Genomic DNA, 19,349 nt, shown 5'->3' on the forward strand with positions numbered 1-19,349 from the left:
AATTGGGTTGTATTTAGTGTTGTCTGTGTGCAAGAATCTTTTTTTATACCTTGACTGGTTAGGTTAATGATGGAGGTGGGGCGCTTTCCTTTTTTTTTTTTTTTTTTTTTTTTCTAAAATGCAAGAAAAAAAAACAATGTTTATGTGCAACCAAAATAAGAAACACTATTTTTTTTTTTTTTTTTTTTTTTTTTTGCCACTCTTGATTCTCTATAACAAAAAAAATTGCTTTGTTTGGTCTGATCCTTTCCCATCAATTGTTTTAGGTTGACAGACAGACAAAATTCAAACAAATAAGCTATTGGATTTGACCACACATTAGTATAAATAAAATATAAAAACGGGATCATAATCTCACGACATATAAATAAGACATCACTTGTCCTTTCTTTTTTTTTTTTTTTTTTTATTTTCTTCATTCCGTTCACTTTTTTTTTTATCCAATTTCCTATTTTCTCTCTTTATATCCTTTTGACAATGACAGCTGCTTGTCACCACCATCAACAGTTGCACAGACATCATACATCTTCTAGTCGCGGTAAAAACTTTGGGAACGTACCAGATATCAACACTTCTGGTGGTCAATGGTAAAAACATCAACCAAAAGCATATCATTCATATATATATGACGAATCAGTTTAATAAGTATTTTTATTTTCTTTTCTACTTGTAGTACTTGGTGCGGTCAATATGGACATAAACAACTCCTTTGCCCTTATTTGCGATGAATCATCTTCTTTGTGTGCCATATTGGTTCTCTATTTATACATATATTATCTTTATTTCATTTCATATCATATTCATATCATCATTCTTTTATTTTATCATTATCATTATCATCAACATTCACTACTAAACAAAAAAACAAAAAAAGAAAATCATGTTTAAATATTATCATTCTATCATTCTATCATCAATTTTTATCCTTTTTTTTTTCACCATCAAAAAATAGCTGTCATCCCAATCACTACCAAAAAATGGGGAATAGTGTTTCTTAATAAAAGTTTAAAGTCATTTTAGTTTTGTATTCCAAATATCTTTGAATACGCCGTATATTGTATCCCCTTAATGTTGATGATTGTTTGTCATAAAAACAAAAGCCTTTTTGGTCTCGTTGAAAAAAAAAAAAAAAAAAAAAGTTTTTGATAGGTAAGGTTACCGATGATAGTATTTTCACTTAAATCTGATTTCCTATAGATATGATTATACCTGAGGAGGATAATGATACTCTCTATATCTAATAAAGATAGATGGTCATACCAATGGTGACGACAAAGTTTATACATTTTGATTCAAAAAAAAAAAAAAAAAAAAAATAGAAAAGTTGTTGCGAAACGAGTCTCGTCTCCGATTGTCATGGAAACCTTGCCTCGCTTTCCGATGATGGTGTTGTTGCATAAAACCTTAACCTTACATTGCTTTTATACATAAAAATATATTTATTTAAAGTAACTTCATAAAAAAGGACTAGACCTGAATGTGGATAAAATGGGGGGGGTAGTCGTACAATAACCAAATTGACGTCTCTTGTCACTTCTACAAAAGAAAAAAAAATGTCGGGTGGTGCCCAAGTGATTTCTTCAAAAAAAAAAAAAAATAATAATAACCTAATATCATGACGCATCCTTATTACGCTAAACAACCATAACAATAACAATAATAACAATAACAATAACAATAATAAGCATAAACAGTCTGTGTGTAGGCAAATTAACTTCATTTTTTTTTATTGAAAAAAAAAAATAATAAAAATAAAAATTAAACTAGTCTGTTGCCACTAACTATTCATTGTAATCCATGATTTCAGTTCTTGATTCCTTGCATCCATACGCAGTTGGTGTGATTTCAATCAAACAAGGTCTAGGAATCGAAATCGTCGGGATTTCCTAAAATGAAAAAAAAAGAATATAAAAATGATCAGTTAGTCATTTTCAACTTTGACAATCTTTCTGATTCATCTTTCTATTCCTAATATATTACCGTTTCAGGCCGATCAAATAGATAAGCATACAGACACCGCAGTACGCTATCATGTGCAATGATCAACACATCACTCTTCTCCCTTTCCAACTCCATAATAACAGATTCCAGTCGAATGGCTAAATCATGATAAGACTTGAAAACAAAACAAAACAAAAAAAGGAAGAATCATACAAAGTATGAGTCTCGAATGTTCTGTTAACTATTCCCACTTTCTTTCCTTCTTTTTCTAATCATACCTCCGCTCTTGGGAATCGATGTCGATAGGGGTCTTCTTGTGCACGAATCACCTCTTCTGGGAATTTAGCCTGCCAATCGATAGAAACAACAAATAAAAAAAAAAAAAAAAAAGAATATATGTTTGTTGTTTTGTTACACTAAAAAGGTTTTTTTTTTTTATGTTGTTTTTGCCATACCTTAATTTCTTCCAAAGTCAAACCATCTACTTCACCTGGGTTTATTTGATTCAAAACAGAATGTTGTCGTACTGGGATACCTTCGGCAGCAAATGGAATAGCCGTTTGTCTTGCCTTCTTCCTTGTAGATGTCCATACCTAATCAAATAAAAAGATCAATAGAAAATTCAAAATATTCACTGTTTTTTTTTTTTTTATCCCTTACAGTCAATGGTCGTTCTTGATGTTCAGACTTGTTGGATGATGTTGAGGACAACTGAGATTTCTCTTTTCTATAATGTAGTACAAAGTTCTTAAGTCGTTGAGCATATTTTTCACCTTCGGGAGATAGATCGGCATCAACACGATATGATTTAGGATTATAACATTCACCAGCCTATATGTATCAAAAGTATAAAACGGTAATTCATCAATTCTAACATTCGATCATGATGTTTTAAAGGGAATGACTTACTCTTGCAAAGTATATAGTTCTTGGACGATTATGTAAATTCATCAGGTAGTAAACCACTCTAGACTATCGAATAACATCATGAATAAAGGTTAAATAACTAATTGAAGACGATAATATTCTTTTCATTTCAAAGTCTTACTTGCAGATAACCATGTACGTTGTTGACTATAAGTTGTTCACCAACATTCATTAGTTTGACAAAAGGAAATGACATATCTTCAATAGTTTCATAATTGGCGATATGTTGTTCAATTCGATGCTATTAATAACCAATTGTATAAAATGAGTCAAAACAAAATAAATAAGAATAAGAAGAAAAAAAAAAAGAAGATTACTTACAGTATAATCCTTGACTGCATCTTCTGGATCCCAACCAATATACTATGATAGCATAAAAATAATATAAAGAAGTTTAAAATCAATAGTCTATTATATTTCATATACATACATCTGGTGATGATATTTTGACGCTTCGTATGTTTGCCAGGACAATTTCAGGTTTGTTACAAATTGATTCTATATATATATATATAAAGGAATGATGAATAAAGAAAAGATTCTTATTTTAAATCTTCATCTTTTTCTTTTCATTGTGTACCTATAAAGAGTGGCTATATCAACATTGGATGAGTTTTTCTTAGTTATTTCCCATATTTTTCTTTTTTTTATGGATATAGACTTACATGAATATCTTGAGCTACTAGTCGATCACGAATATCACGACGTCTATCTTCCGTCACATTATTGCCATCATAGATCCCTACTTGTCCACCTCCTATTTGAAGCCAAGTGATCATATCATCTAAACATTCATTTGCTATTTGAAGTCTAGCAGCAGCTGCTTCTTGATTGCCTAAAAGAAAAAAATGAATTAATATCAGTTAATTAATGCTTGTTTTTTTTCTTTTTCTTTCTTTATTATATATATATTCATTTAATATTACTTGGATCAAAGTATTCGTTTGGAATGGAACCCATACGATCGCGACGATAATTGCCAACACTAAAAACTTTAGCTGATACACCTAACCAACGCATATATCGACATAATGACCGAGATATATGAGTTTTCCCTCTTGCTGGAACACTAAAGTTTATATGATAAGAATATAATAACAAGTCAGTAAATAGTAAAAAGTGCATCTATCGTTATCTTTCATCTTTCAAAGTGTTTTTTTTTTTTTTTTTTTACCCAACAGTAATAATAGCCACTGCACCAGCATGAAAAAGTCGTCCACTTTTTGTTTTGTATAATTGTGCAGCCATCTTGTCAAAAAAAAAAAGTAAGTGATTGTAAAGGAAATGCAAAAAGAAAAGTAAACAGAGAAAAGAAAGACGAAAAAGAAGAAAAAAAGAGAGGTACTATCAAAAGCGAACGAAAAAATAGATATCGGAGTAAAAAAAACCCAATCCGTTTCATCAGTTCATGACATAAAAACATTCATGTGAAAAGATCAAATAGAATATGTAATAATCGAAAATAATAAATAGTTTTATTATATATATAATCATGTAAATCTATTGTTATTAAAAAAAAAAATCGATCAATGCCATCCTAAAAGTTTCCACCAACCCAATCCAATAGTGAAATAAATGAATAAATAAAATCCAGCCATCTTGATTCCAACACTAAACCACTTTGACCTTGATACGTAACCAGGTGCATAATACATTGCAGCACTTCCTGTTGAAAAATTGGTCTAATATAAAACGATAAATCAGTACATTGTATAATATAAGGAATTTCTTTTTTATTATTATTATGATTGTTATGATTTTTACCATGCATCCGCCTAATGAGCCAAAGTAAGCCAAAAACGCTGTCAAAACTTGAGGTTGAGTTCCAAGGGAGGCACCTGCATCCAAAAATGTGGCAACGAACGCAACAGTATGAGCACTCAAGGAAGAAAACATAAAAGTAGTTAAAAAGTAGGCAACAGCTAAGCATGGTACAGGAGGTAAAGAGAGATGTTCAATAGTGTCCGATATCTTGTTGCCTAAAAAGGAAGATGCACCCGCTTCAGATAATTGTTGAGCAATAGTTACAAATCCTCCAAGCCAAAATAATGTATCCCACTATATATATATATATATATATTTAAAAAAAAAAAAAAGAATATTATTTAATGATGATTATATATATATTATTCATATTACATATTGATTACTTACTGCATTTGTATTTGTTGAAATATCCTTCCATTGAATTGTACCCATATGTAACAAAGTAACAATGCCCATTAAAGCTACCAATGTAGAATCCAGTTTTGTATATGATGAAGTCACCCATAAACCAAGACAAGATAATAGGACAATACAAAGTTGCTATAAATAAACATACATTAGAAAAAAATCAATCTATCATGCATATGTATTTTTATAAGTTTACCCATTCTTTCACAGTCATAGCGCCAATGGATTCTAGTTCCATACGAGCATGTTTAGTGATATTGTCAGTCCCACATGAATCTTGTTTTTCTTGAGCATGAATTCCACAAAAACGGTAAAGTAGATAAGGTAAACATGCAGCACATATCAGTCCAGGAACTATACTTCCAGTTAACCACGTCATAAACCCAAAATTCAAGTCTGGAAATAGCTGATTTGCTTTAGCGATTACAATAGGGTTAGGAGCCATACCTAATGAATGGATGATGAATAAAATAAAGTTATAATCAGCCAATCAGCTTTGCCTTTCCCCTTTATAATTTTTTTTTTTTTACCAGTAAGATACATTGAAGCTTTTGGTTCCAACCATGCACACCAATATAAGAAGAACCAATAAAATGTAAATAAATATAAAAAGGATCTTCAGCATTATTGACATATCATCATCATTCACTTTATCTACTTCTTTTTTTTTTTTTTTTAATCTTCATAAAATAGGATTACCTGATAGTAAATTTGCATGTGAACCAACCAAAAGCAAAAATCCTCCAAGAGCAGGGTTTGAAGAAGGAGTTGATCCAAGAGTAGTTGCAATGGATTGAACAACAGGTAAGATGATACCGCCACCACGAGCTGTATTGCTAGGTACAAAGGGTGCTAGTAGTAATTCTAGAAAAAAAAAAAGTCAAAATAAAGGAGAGAGGAAGAAAAAAAAAAAAAAAGAAGAGCAGGAGGAGGTTGGGGAGAATGGAAATCGTAGAAGAAGAAAAAAGAAAAGGAGAAGGTTAGTTGCCAAGAATCATCATCCATTTTGAATCGAAAACTTTAATAATAATAATAATAATAATAAAAGAAGATTAGATCTACTTACCTGATAGAACGATTGCATAGGCCAAACCTAAAATATGAGTTCCAAAAAGAGCGATCATCCATAGTGAGAGTCTTCTTCCCAATTTAGTCACTTGTACAGCTTTTCCCAAATGAAAAGCAGCAAAGATAAGCCAAACTACCGAACTTGAAAATCCTTCGAGAGATTGCTTGAACGCGTCAGATGATGCATGACATTCATAAATATCTTTGGTATGAGGATTGATGTGACCACATAATCTACATTCAACTGATAATCCTGAGGCAGTATCAGTACATTCGAATGATTGTGTTGCTGCAAGTAGAATCAAACCCGACAAAACTAACATTGATATATCTATAGAAGTTGTAATCAAAGCTATAATACAACTAAAAATACATAATAATAATAATATTATTAAATAGGATTAGAAAATAAATGAAATCATTTGGACAGTATTAGTTGTACCTGGTAAAAACGGCCAATAAGTGAATAGCTGTGGGAGTAAGATCATGATTGGGAGAAACACCAAACCATATAGCAATTCCAATAGATAGAGAAGGTAATAGTGATATAAATTTACTTTTTGCCAAAGTAGATATTGCTATATTAAAAAAAAAAAGGAATTAATTTAATGAATCAAAAAAAAAAAAAATTCAACATATTTACATACGATTTTTAATAGACCATTCATGTTTTGTTATAATATTGGATTGTATTAGTAAAGGGGTATTCTCTGTAGGTATATGATATGTAACATCAATAGATTGATGATAATTACAATTAGATGACATTTGGTATATAATATATAAAAAAAAAAATAATAAGAAAAAAGAATAAGAAAAAAAAAAAAAAAGAAAAAAATAAGTAGTTCCCTTTTATATGCATTGATCATATTTATAGTCCGCTGGTAATATAATAATCGACTTTATGTTATTAACAAAAAATAATTTCGGAGTCAGTCACACTCATTTGTATCACATCAGAAGAAAAAAAAAATTATCTTTTTTTTTGAGTGTGCAATTTTCTTTTTTCTCCTTTTCTCTCCTCTTCATTTTCTTTTTTATTTCATTTCTATATATAATTATACATACATATATATATATATATCCCTTCCTTCTCCTCTTTTTTTTTTTTTTTTTTTTTTTTTTAACCATTCTATTTATCCACGCTTTAACCCCTTCCTTTCCTTTTTCTTATTTTTTGATTCTTTATTGTTCATCGATTTATGTTATGTATCCAACGCAGCAACTTGCATATTCACTGAATATTCAACAATCATGTCGTCAATATCATTCTGCAGCAATATCAAACGACAATGATTTATTCTTTATTGGGAATCAAAAATTAACTTATTTTTCTACCCCTTCTATGCATCATCGTCAACATACAACAACAACAACATCCGTGCAGCTATTACCAAAAAAACATATTTCAACTTTGTTACCAACAACTGGACACACTACACATTGGATCGACAATGCACTAATCTCTATTTTTGGAAAACCTAACCAACCATCTATTACCATCATTGATACTATTCATCATCATACATCCTCCTTATCAGTACATTCATCTTCATCACCTTCAAAACGTTATGCTCATACTTCTACTTTAGTCCGCTCCAAAACTAATAATTCTACTCAGCTCTTCCTCATTGGCGGTGCCTCTATTATCGAAAATCAAACAGTACAAGCTGATATATGGAAACTAGATTGGGATACAAAATATTGGTATAAAGTCGTTGTGCATATGAATGCTTATCATCTGGGTCTAATGGGTCATTCTACTATCTCCTTTCGTCATCATCAGCAGCCGGATAATCTTTTGACCTGTTTTGGAGCCGATCCTCATCGACATATCTTTTACAATCACTGTACAACCTTTGATACTGAACGTCTCTCTTGGAAAAAAATCGATTTTCCATCATCATCATCATCACAAGTATCATTGATTCCTCGCATTTTTACTTCCATGGTATCGACAAACGACACTCATGCTATTCTATACGGTGGTCTTTCTGAAACATCAACTCTCCTAAATGATATTTGGTGGATTCATATCAATTTTTCTTCTTCTTCTTCCGACACGACTATCACTTTTACTCCATTGACATCTTGGTTACCTCGTGCTGGTCATGTTGCTTTGATGATTTCAGATTCCCTCATGTTGGTGGATGGTGGTCTTTTGGACTCAACTGAAAACGACACTATGATATTGGACCTAACAACACTGAAGGACCAGACTGTTTCGACATCTTTACACAACTACTACAGCAAGCGACAATTAGAAGATCCATCATCAATAGAGAACCAAATTCAAAAGACAAATACAAACAACAGTTCTACTGATAGTGGTGGACTTGGTGGAGGTGCTATTGCTGGTATTATTGTTGCAGTTATCTTTACGTTCGCTATCAGTATTACACTTTTTATTGTTTATCAACGACGACAACGACGACAACGTAGCTATGATTTACATTCTCGAGCCGCACGATTCAGCTTATCTACACCACCACGACCTAGTGAAAGTAATACCGAAGGACAACAACAACAACAACGACGAAGTATCATCCTAAAACAACCTGAAGCAGCCAAAACACGCCTAAGTCACATGTCATTTGGATCCGAGTTCAATGTCGCCCTTAGTCCTAACGGTTCAAGATCATCAGTATCATTACCATCAAGATCAAAAACAACATCAGCTTCGCCAACAATCAATAATCACACAGATTTATTACTCGATAGTCCTAGCCGTCAATTATATACGAATTGGATTTGTGAAACACCCATACCGTCTGCTGGTCTTGCTGCCTTCAACTCGGAAATGATCAACAACAATAACAACAAAACCTCTGTGGATCCTCGACATACATCTATGTACATTAACCAATCAATATCACCCAATGGATTAGATCATGATGATGACGAAGAGGATGATAATGATAGTGGGAAAAAACGTTCAAGCAGAGCATTGAAACGACTACGACATAGTATATTCAAACCTTTGGAAACGATGTCATCCATCACAGATAAACACAACGAGGTATCATCATCCACTTATTCTTTGCCACATCTTATATCGACATCTCGTACACAATCCGCCACTATACCTGGGATGTCAACTACTCTGGATGATCGCACTACTACCACTCCTATTACCAATACCAAACGTCGATCAAGTATGTTCGGATTATCAAGATTCTTGAATTTAGGTGATTCCAATGGAGATGATCATTCATCTAAATTGGATGCGACAAATTCTGATCCATCGGAGCAACAACAACAACTATACCAACACAATCATCTATTACCTGACGCAAGAACTTCATTGGGATCTAAATCAGTAGCATCACTTCAATGGGTGGAATTTAATAACGATATGGACTTTTCAGCAAATGTATCATCACGACATTTGGCAGTCATGAATCCTCGACAAAGTACAACAACAATCTCCAGCATTAGTGGATTTGGTACAGGTGGTAGTATAGATGATTCGAGTACTATCAGTAGAATAACAACAGGAACAAGTCCAAGAAATACAATAATGAATCGACAACAACATCCAAATGCTCCTTATAGACTCAGTCAACGTGAAATGCAAAGTTGGAATGATGCTCGATTATCATGGTTAGCAACGTCTCCTCCTTTATCATCGGCTCCTTTGACTAAGCAATGATTACTTATCATTAGTTATCCTAATCATATATAGAATAGAATAGATTTACTTATATACATATATATATATATTATACATTCAAACCTCTCATTTCTCCTTTTTTTTTTTTTTTTTTTTTTGTAGTTTATACTTTATCTATAATAAAAAAAGCATTTTTATATTTCTCTTTGGTTTTATTATTTCATCTTTTTTTGAAATGCCGATGACTCAACACTCAAACTATTTCCCTTGGCAGAACACGTCTATTTTTTTTTTCTTTCTTCTCTCTTTCCTTTCTATATCAATTTACAACTTTTACTATTTAGGTTTAGAAAAAGTAAAAAGGTAATAACGAAAAGAATGATATCTAAAGCAAATATTTCTCTCTTTTATTTTAAGGGAAGACTTGGTCTTTTTTTTTTTATTGAAACTAATGAATATAATTTCTCCTTTACTTTTCTATATAGTTCTTCATATATATATATATACTCTTTTTTATTCTTTTTATTTTTTATTTTCATTGAATTTGTACTTCAATTTGGTGACACTTGATTGGGTTGAACTATACAACAACGATAGTCTAGTAATTGAAATATTCAACGCATATACATACTTATATATACATACACAAAAACTCACTCTCATACATACCATTCGGGTGATTGAAACAACAAAAAGAAGGCCATGGAAAACTTGTGGCGTCCTACTCAAGGTCTATATGGTACAACAACAAAAATATATAAATCCAACTTTGGTTTCATCATGAAATTGGTTTTGGTATCTTTGACTCTATTTTCTTGGTGGACTACACCTATTCTGGCACAAGACATCGATATGCAAAAAACTGGATTTGATGCTCTACCGGAAAAAATGTTCTATTTTAAGGATTCTCAAGTAAGTATTTTTTTTTTTCCTTCATGATGAAAACTGAATAGGTTGAATAGGGAACAATATTAATTACTTTGATTTATCCTTTAGGTTGTACTATGGTTAGATGCTAATTCACATTCCCTTTATCGATCGGAAAATCATGGCAAAGATTGGAATAAGATTTCAGAAGTTGAAGGTCAGGCACACTTTTTATATGATCATCCTTTTGATTCAGAAAAGGTAACAAATATTTTGATATATATATATATTTATATATTTATATGATGTGAGAAATAATTTATGATTAATTTTTTTTTATTCTTTTGTCGAATGAAATAATAGGCTTACGTTCTAGGTAAAGACAAACAACATTGGAAAACTGAAGATAGAGGTGATTCTTGGCAATCCTTTGGAACTCCTGTGCCACCTGCTACTTCCGCTCAACAATTGGCTTTCCATGCTCAACGTGTCAATAATGTTTTATTCACTGGATTTCAATGCAATATGAAAGGATGGCAAAATATGGATTGTCGTGAAGAGGTAAGGAGGATAATATCTAAATAGATACATATATATGTATTCATCTTTTTTTTTTCTTTTGATATAGACTTATTATACCACCAACAACTTCAAAGACTTAAGGTTATTACGTACTCATACGGCTTCTTGTATTTGGAGTGATTCCTCCCCTCATTTTAATAACGCTCCTGCTAATGAAGTCATGTGTGTAGAATCATCATCCAAACGTGGTGGTGTCATGATGAATTCCAACGATTTACGACTGGTGCAATCCGAAAATTTCTTCCATACCGAACAAGTGGTAGACTTTAGTACTGGTTCCAAAGTTACTGGTGTGGTCGCTGTCAGTGCTGTTAATCGATATATGGTAGCAGCTGTCAAACCTTCTACAACCAAATCAGATATGGATCTTTATATATCATTGGATGGCGAAAATTGGCACGAGGCAGTATTTCCTCCTGGTACGGATATTCATGAAAAGGCATATACTATTGTGGAATCAACTGGTGTTTCTTTATTGGTGGATATGCTCGGAAGTGAAGCTGGTTATGGATCTCTATACAAATCAAACTCAAATGGCACTTTTTTCATCAAAAGCTTGGACAATACAAACCGCAATCCTTTGGGAATTATTGATTTTGAACGTATACAAGGTGTGGAAGGAGTCATGCTGGCTAATATAGTAGCTAATCCCAAAGATATCTCAATTGGAAGTACCAACAACAAGAAGATTCAAAGCCGAATCAGTTTTGATGATGGATCTACTTGGTCACCTATCAAGAAAGTCGTTGATATCAATAGTCAGGATATGAAATGTAGTGAAGATGGTTGTGGTCTTCATTTACATTCAGTTACGTCTACGCCCAATGTTGGTCAAGTTTTCTCCTCTGCTAGTGCTGTTGGTGTGGTCATGGGTGTTGGCAACTATGGTGATCATCTATTGGAATATGACGAATGCGATACTTACTTATCTACGGATGGTGGATTGAATTGGAAAATGGTCAGAGAAGGTGCTCATAAATACGAATTCGGTGATATGGGTGGTCTTCTTGTCATGGTGGATGATGAAAAAGAAACAAATTATATTTGGTGGAGCAAAGACCGTGGTGCCAACTGGGAAAAATACGACCTTGGAATGACTGTACGTGCACGATCATTGACTACTGATCCTGAATCTACCTCTCGACACTTTATCTTGACAGCTGGGTCAGCACATTCTTCTGATACCTCTGATCGTGTTCAAGCTATTCATCTGGACTTTACAAAATTACAACAACGACAATGCGTATTTGATCCTGATCACGATGACAAGAACGATTATGAACGATGGTATGCTCGTGACTTGACAGATGGTCCTGATTGTTTGATGGGACACGAACAAATGTATTATCGACGCAAGGCAGATCGTGATTGCTATGTGGGTCGTGATTTCAATGATCCTGAATTGGAAATGAAGAATTGTCCTTGTACTGAAGCTGATTATGAATGCGACTTTAATTTTAGCCGAGACAAGGATGGAAAATGCAAACGTGATAGAAACGATAAACTGATATCAAATCAATGCAAATCGAAAACAGGTACTTATTTAGCTTCAAGTGGTTACCGACTGATTCCTGGAAACACATGTATACCTTCATCTTCTCCCTTGGATACACCTGTAGATCGATTATGTAGTGATAATGACAAGATTATCTATCCTCCCTCTCACGATGTAGGCAACAACAATGGATTTGTACCTCAACAACCTTCCGAAAAAGGGATTATGAAATATCAGACTATCTTTGATGATGAATTCGAACAGTTCACCTATTTTGCAAACAGTCCCCGAGTGTTGATGCGACTAAGGAATGGTGAACTTTGGTACTCTGAAGAACATGGTATGACGTGGAAACAAGTATTGAAGGATCAAGGTCGAGTGAATCAATTTATTATGCATGAATTCAACGATCAGCGTGCATATGCTGTTATGGAAACTACTTTGTATGTAACGGAAGATCAAGGTGCCAATTGGAAGCCTATCGTTACTCCTGGTCCTCCAAGTCATCATGTATCTCAAGTACTTGATTTCCATTTTGAAGAACATGATTGGCTTTTACTTTTAGCTGATGATCCTACGACACGACTAACGGCTGCCTATATTTCTCGTAATCATGGTGCTCATTGGGATATCTTTGGTGGTGATGGTTTACAGCATGTGGAAAAATGTATCTTTGGCCGTGATTCTAAATTCAACATACGCAAGGAAACTGTTTATTGCTCAGTATCTTCTACTCCTCAACAACAGACAAAACAATTACAACTCATTCGAACTGTGGACTGGGGTAATTCCAAGGAAATCTTATTTGACAATGTGGTGGAATTCTTTGTGATCGAAGATTTTATGGCTGTAGCAGCAAATACAAAAGGCGATCTTAATGTCTACGTCAGTATCAATGGTGACACTTTTACAGAAGCTCAATTCCCTCCTGGACAATATATTGATCGTGATGTAAGTATATTGTTATTCTTTCTGTCTTGTTAGATATGATCTATTCTTTATACCAAAAAAAAAAAAAAAAAAAAAAAAAAAAAAAAAAAAAAAAACGCTTTTACTGATTTGATTTTTATAGACTTTTACGGTACTTCAGTCAACCACTCATTCCATCATCATGAACATCTTTAAATCGGTGACTCAAGGAAAGGCACATGGTGCTTTATACAAATCCAATGACAATGGTACCTTTTATCATCTCTCTCTTGACAATACAAATGGAAACTCAATGGGTTATGTCGATTTTGAAAAAATGCAAGGTATTGATGGTATTATTTTAGCTAATCAAGTGATGAACCCTGACGAATTGGTCGGTGGAACACATGATGTCACCAAGAAGATACGAACGATGATTAGTTGGGACGACGGTGGACATTGGCAACCACTCTCTCCTCCTAGCAAGTTTGATTGTAGTGGAAAGGATTGCACTTTGAATTTACATAGTCGAACAGATATTCATGGACCTGGAGCGATTTTTACTGCAAGTGGTGTGCCTGGTTTGGCGATGGGCGTCGGAAATGTTGGACCTACTCTTTTACCATATGAACAAAGTGATACTTTTCTAACACGTGATGCGGGGCATACTTGGATTAGGGTGCAAGATGGTGAACATTTATACGAATTTGGTGATCAAGGCTCAATTTTGGCATTAATTAATGACGAAGGCCCTACTAATGAAATGTTATACTCTTGGGATCAAGGAACTACGTGGCATGGTTATACGTTTGCAGAAGAACCAATTCGAGTATCTGCCTTGACAACAGATCCTTTGTCATCGACACTCAAGTTTGTGATCATGGGTCATACACGTGACAATCAACGATCTCCTTTGATTATTGTCGTGGACTTTGCTGGTACCGATGTTCAACCCTGTAATTTGGATACTGGCGATGATGAGAAATCCGACTTTGAAAAATGGATTGCTAAGGATGATGATGGGGATGATGCTTGTTTATTGGGCAAGAAAACAGTGTACTGGCGTCGCAAGAAGGATCGTATATGCAAGGTTGGAAACAAATTTAAAGCTCCTGAAGTGATAGAAAATAATTGTCAATGTCGTGATAGTGATTATGAATGGTAAGTAATAAAAAAAAAAAAAAAAAGAACGACTGGTTGACTAATTACTTGATAATCATATATCATAGTGACTTTGGCTTTTGGAGAAATGAAAATGGTGAATGTGAGTATAGCAACCGACACCCTGATCGACCTACTATTTGTCAACCTCATCAAAAATTCCGTGGCCGATCTGGATACAAGAAAAACTCCAAGAGTACATGTACTGGTGGTGTGAATCTGGAGACCGAAAAAGAATGGGATTGTGGTGAAGATGGACAAGTACAAAGTGCCAAAATGGAATTCTCTGAACGAGTGGTGGATTATATTTATTTTGGTGGTACGAACCGTGTGATTGTGCGAACCATGGATAACAAGATCTGGCGAAGCGACGATGATGGTTATAAATGGATTCAAATCTTTGTTGATCATCAAGTGATTGCTATGTATCAGAATCCTCATCATGAACAAAACGCGTATTTTATCACTAAAGGCCGTACTCATTTTGTGACTCAAGATCGTGGCAGCAATTTTATGCAAATTACTACTCATCTGGAACCCATCAATAATCTTGTTGGTACAATTCTCAGCTTCCATCGTGATGAACCGGAATATGTGATCTTTATTGGCGAGGATAAATGTGATACTTATATGTCATCTGATTGTCATTCTGAAGCATTTTACTCTCACAACAGCGGTAAAACATGGCAACCTATTGGCAAGTATATTCGTGGATGTATTTGGGGACGGGATGGATCTATCGAACTTGCAGAGCATTCATCTATTTTTTGTGAAGAATATCATGATAAATCCGGCAATCAACGCAACTTTTTCACCAATCAATTACAATTCGTTTCATCCGACAATTACTTTGAATCCAAGCGATACTTATTTGATGATATCGTGGGAGTAGCTGTATTTGGCAAGTTTATGGTGGTAGCTGTCCCTCAATCCGGTGGTAGCAATAACAATCTCAAACTTCATGTCAGCTTGGATGGAAAAACCTTTGCATTGGCATCGTTCCCTGAATCATTCAATGTAGCCACTGAAGCATTTACTATTATGGAATCAGCAAACAGTATGTGGATCCATGTTACGACCAACACCCACAAAGGATCTGAATATGGCACCATCTTTACCTCCAATTCCAACGGTACATATTTTGTACAATCACTACCAGATGCCAACCGTAACGAAATGGGTATTGTTGATTTTGAAAAAATGCAAGGTATCGAAGGTATTGCGCTAGCCAATCAAGTCAGCAACACTAATCAAGCCAACATGGGAGATCCAAAGAAATTGGTGACTAGGATCACAGTGGATGCTGGTCGAAGCTGGAAGAAACTGACACCTCCTTCTGTGGATAGCAAAAAAGAATATTACAACAACTGTAATGGTGAAGAATGCAGTTTACATTTACACAGCTATTCAGAACGACGAAACACACGCGATTTATTCAGCACATCTAGCGCAGTTGGACTGATGGTGGGGGTCGGCAATGTTGGTAACTCTCTCTCTGCTTATCGTGATGGTGATATGTTTTTGACAAGAGATGCAGGAAAAACTTGGACTGAAGTTTACAAAGGTGCTCATATTTGGGAATTTGCTGATCAAGGTGGACTGTTGATGCTTGTAGATGATGAAGAAGAAACCAATGAAGTCAGGTAAGCACAGTTCATTATCTTAATAATGGAAAAAAAAAATTCAAACTTTTTATATCATTTCTCTCTTTTAGATATACCTCTGATCAGGGTTTGACATGGAAGACATATGAATTTGCAAGGAAAAAAGATCGTATCAAGGTGAATGATATTATTACCCAACCAGATGGTACCAGTCAAAAATACGTTGTATTTGGATCGGAACGCGGAAACAGCAAGACGGTAGCCTATCATATCGATTTCAGTGCCATTCACCCTACTCAATGCAAGTTGGACATTGCCAATGAAGATGATGATGATTTCGAATTATGGAGTCCTGAAGATACCCGTGGTGAGAAGTGTCTATTTGGTCGTGAAGTAAGTGTGATAAAAAAAATTACATCCACCTTTATAATTAATGCCTCTTCATTTATATATATATATAGACGAAATACTACCGTCGTATTCAAGATCGTGATTGTTATATTGGCGAAAAACTGATTCAACCCAAAGAAATTGTTCGAAATTGTACTTGTGCAGCAGAAGATTATGAATGGTAAAGGCAACTAAGAAAAAAAAAATAGTTGAGACAAGATCGATCTTTTTTAATTCATCCATCTTGCTTTATAGTGACTTTAACTTTGTTCGCAATGAAAAAGGTGAATGTACTTTGGTAGAAGGATTCAAACCCGTTGTACCTGAATGTGATGGCACGACAGATTTTGTTTATTATCCTACAGGGTAAGTCACCAAAGAAAGAATGAAAATTATAGAGATGCTCATCTATTCGCTTTTTTTTTTTTTATCATAATAGATATCGTAAGATTGCAGCATCTACTTGTCAAGGAGGTCGAGAATTGGATAAACTTGGTGAAAAGATCCGATGCCCTGGTCGTGGTGGAGGAGGAACACATTGGCTTGTATATTTATTTGCACCCGTCTTTGGTGCTGCTATTATTTTTGGATGTCTTCGATTCCGTCATGCTTTCCCTCATCAAGGACGATTTGGGTAAAATGAAAAAATAAAATAAAAAAAAAAAATAATGGGAATTAACATTTTTGATTATATCTATAGAACCATCCGCTTACCCGATGCGGCTACGAATGCTACCAATGACTTTATTTCTCATCCCATATTGACCAAGATTCTATCGGCTGTGGTTATTGTTCCTGTCGCTTTGGTTGGACTCATTTCAAGAATCCCTATGCCTCGTTCTCTGGCAGATTGGAACATCTTCCGGCATTTATCAGTACCTTCTTTCCTTCGTGGCCGACATAGTGGTGTCCGTTATAGTGCTCTCGATCAAGATGATACTGATGTACTTTTGGATGATTACGATGCTGAAGACGATAGTGATGCGGATGAACTATAGTGGTCGTTAGAGTTAGTAGTGGATGATTATTTTTAGTGTACTGATAGTAATAGTAGCTATCATTTGTGTATTTTTTTTTTTTTATGTTTATATGTATCTTTTATACATTTTTTTTTATCCTTTTATTTTTTGAATGTTCATCATTCCATTCTCTTCTTGCTTTTATATATATATATATATATTACATACGTCAATAAAAGAAATGTCGTCGTATTTGAGATAGATAGTTTATTTTTATTATTTTTATTATGATTTCCAATTGACCTCTTTCTTGATTATTTATGTATGGAAATGAGAAGGATGGTGATAATCAAGTCTGAATAGAATTGACATAAGTGATTAGAATTTTTCAAAACAAAACGTGATGGCACGCTGGTAGTTTTTCTTTTGGAAAACAAGACTAATTACATTTGTTTTTTTTTTTTTTTTTTTTTTTTTTTTTTTTTTTTTTTTTTTTTTTTTTTTTTTTTTTTTTTTTTTTTTTTTTTTTTGCTTCTTACTCTTTTTATAGTAGACAGATATATGAAGGAATAGTCAATATGGCTAACATTTTCTCTATTGGACTAAACATGACAAGTCAAATGACAGCAAAACTAACCTCTCTTCTGATTTAGGCCTCTCCTATTCAACTCTTGATCATGGAAATTAGTTTTATTCAGTAGTTTAGTCTTTTGGAACAGTAAAGTTGAGCATTTGAGTATATCACCATCCGCAAATTCACTCATCGTTATCTTTTCCCAATTTTTTTTTTTCCTTGCGATTGAATCGGGCAACCATCAAATCAGCATAATAATAATCAGGGATATAGCATGGTCATAGCTATAACACATACGGTAGATAAGTTTTTGTAGATGATCGAACCTCAAATTGTTTTCATCATAAAGGACGTGATAATGAGTAAAGAAGAGAAGTATCTTGAAGACCAGTAATTGATTGGAAATCTAAGAATATATATATATATTTATATCAATACACTTTATTCAATAATAAATGACGGAATTCAAAGAATAAGATGGCGCAAAAATAGGAAATAAAATATCGTAAGGATAGAAAATAAATGACAGAAGAAAAAAAATATAATTGTCGCATAATCAAATAGAGAATATAAGAAAATAGATATCATGAAAAAAAAAGAGTAATCAAAAAAAAAAAAAGAAATCCACCAATTGAGTTTACCAAGTTAACATATAAAAAAAAAATAAAATAAAAAATGAGTAATACTTATCCAGATAAAAATATTTCACTAGCTTACCATTTAAGTGTAATGAGATCACCGTACCGCTACGGTGAAAGTAGGTAACTTGGCGATAACCAACCCGGAAATTGTTGAAAAAAAAAAAAAGAAAAGGCAGACCGTAACCACGCAGATGCGCATTAGCGACCACGGTCAAGCCCAAAAACAAAATAAAAGCAGATCAAGGATAAAGATGGTGCAACGATTAAAGGATACTTGTAAAGAAGAAGATAGATCAAAAAAAAAGAAGGCAGACAAAAAAGCAGGCAGGTAGGCCAAAAAGGAAGCAGGTAAGATGAATATAATGTAAAGAAATAAAAAAAAAAAAAGTTAAATCAAAGAGATCCTTTTATAAGAAAATGAATCACCCCTGCAATTATGAGCT

General features: G+C 33.7%; 5 protein-coding genes across 5 annotated transcripts; 3 read left to right on the forward strand and 2 right to left on the reverse strand.

Annotated features, from left to right (window-relative positions):
- The first annotated feature begins 393 nt into the window (after positions 1-393).
- Positions 394-1,117, forward strand: BX664DRAFT_361791 (uncharacterized protein). The gene is made up of 2 exons (XM_051548262.1): positions 394-587; positions 674-1,117. The coding sequence occupies exon 2, from the start codon at positions 691-693 to the stop codon at positions 886-888; it is 198 nt and encodes a 65-aa protein (XP_051397205.1). The 5' UTR covers positions 394-587; positions 674-690; the 3' UTR covers positions 889-1,117.
- A 1,096-nt stretch (positions 1,118-2,213) lies between these two features.
- Positions 2,214-4,116, reverse strand: BX664DRAFT_268778 (6-phosphofructo-2-kinase-domain-containing protein; the record flags this gene model as incomplete). Its single annotated transcript, XM_051541016.1, has 11 exons — positions 2,214-2,288; positions 2,397-2,534; positions 2,602-2,772; positions 2,851-2,913; positions 2,990-3,109; positions 3,190-3,231; positions 3,299-3,366; positions 3,449-3,461; positions 3,534-3,703; positions 3,795-3,937; positions 4,043-4,116. The coding sequence occupies 11 exons, from the start codon at positions 4,114-4,116 to the stop codon at positions 2,214-2,216; spliced, it is 1,077 nt and encodes a 358-aa protein (XP_051397206.1).
- Positions 4,117-4,394: 278 nt separating this feature from the next.
- BX664DRAFT_380665 (Sodium/sulfate symporter) lies at positions 4,395-6,779 on the reverse strand (the record flags this gene model as incomplete). The annotated part of the gene is made up of 9 exons (XM_051548914.1): positions 4,395-4,550; positions 4,633-4,926; positions 5,023-5,175; positions 5,240-5,490; positions 5,574-5,591; positions 5,743-5,907; positions 6,110-6,474; positions 6,554-6,689; positions 6,755-6,779. The coding sequence occupies 9 exons, from the start codon at positions 6,777-6,779 to the stop codon at positions 4,395-4,397; spliced, it is 1,563 nt and encodes a 520-aa protein (XP_051397207.1).
- A 448-nt stretch (positions 6,780-7,227) lies between these two features.
- Positions 7,228-9,833, forward strand: BX664DRAFT_340951 (uncharacterized protein). Its single transcript, XM_051546915.1, has one exon. It carries the CDS (start codon positions 7,319-7,321, stop codon positions 9,761-9,763), a length of 2,445 nt encoding a protein of 814 aa, XP_051397208.1. The 5' UTR covers positions 7,228-7,318; the 3' UTR covers positions 9,764-9,833.
- Positions 9,834-10,036: 203 nt separating this feature from the next.
- Positions 10,037-17,915, forward strand: BX664DRAFT_340952 (uncharacterized protein). Its single transcript, XM_051546916.1, has 12 exons — positions 10,037-10,087; positions 10,210-10,636; positions 10,721-10,852; positions 10,955-11,152; positions 11,220-13,619; positions 13,741-14,738; positions 14,807-16,381; positions 16,453-16,735; positions 16,804-16,913; positions 16,988-17,098; positions 17,172-17,366; positions 17,433-17,915. Exons 2-12 carry the CDS (start codon positions 10,427-10,429, stop codon positions 17,728-17,730), a joined length of 6,510 nt encoding a protein of 2,169 aa, XP_051397209.1. The 5' UTR covers positions 10,037-10,087; positions 10,210-10,426; the 3' UTR covers positions 17,731-17,915.
- Positions 17,916-19,349: the final 1,434 nt, after the last annotated feature.

Source organism: Halteromyces radiatus, assembly GCF_025201355.1.
Source record: "Halteromyces radiatus strain CBS 162.75 chromosome Unknown BX664scaffold_8, whole genome shotgun sequence".
Lineage (NCBI taxonomy): Eukaryota > Fungi > Mucoromycota > Mucoromycetes > Mucorales > Cunninghamellaceae > Halteromyces > Halteromyces radiatus.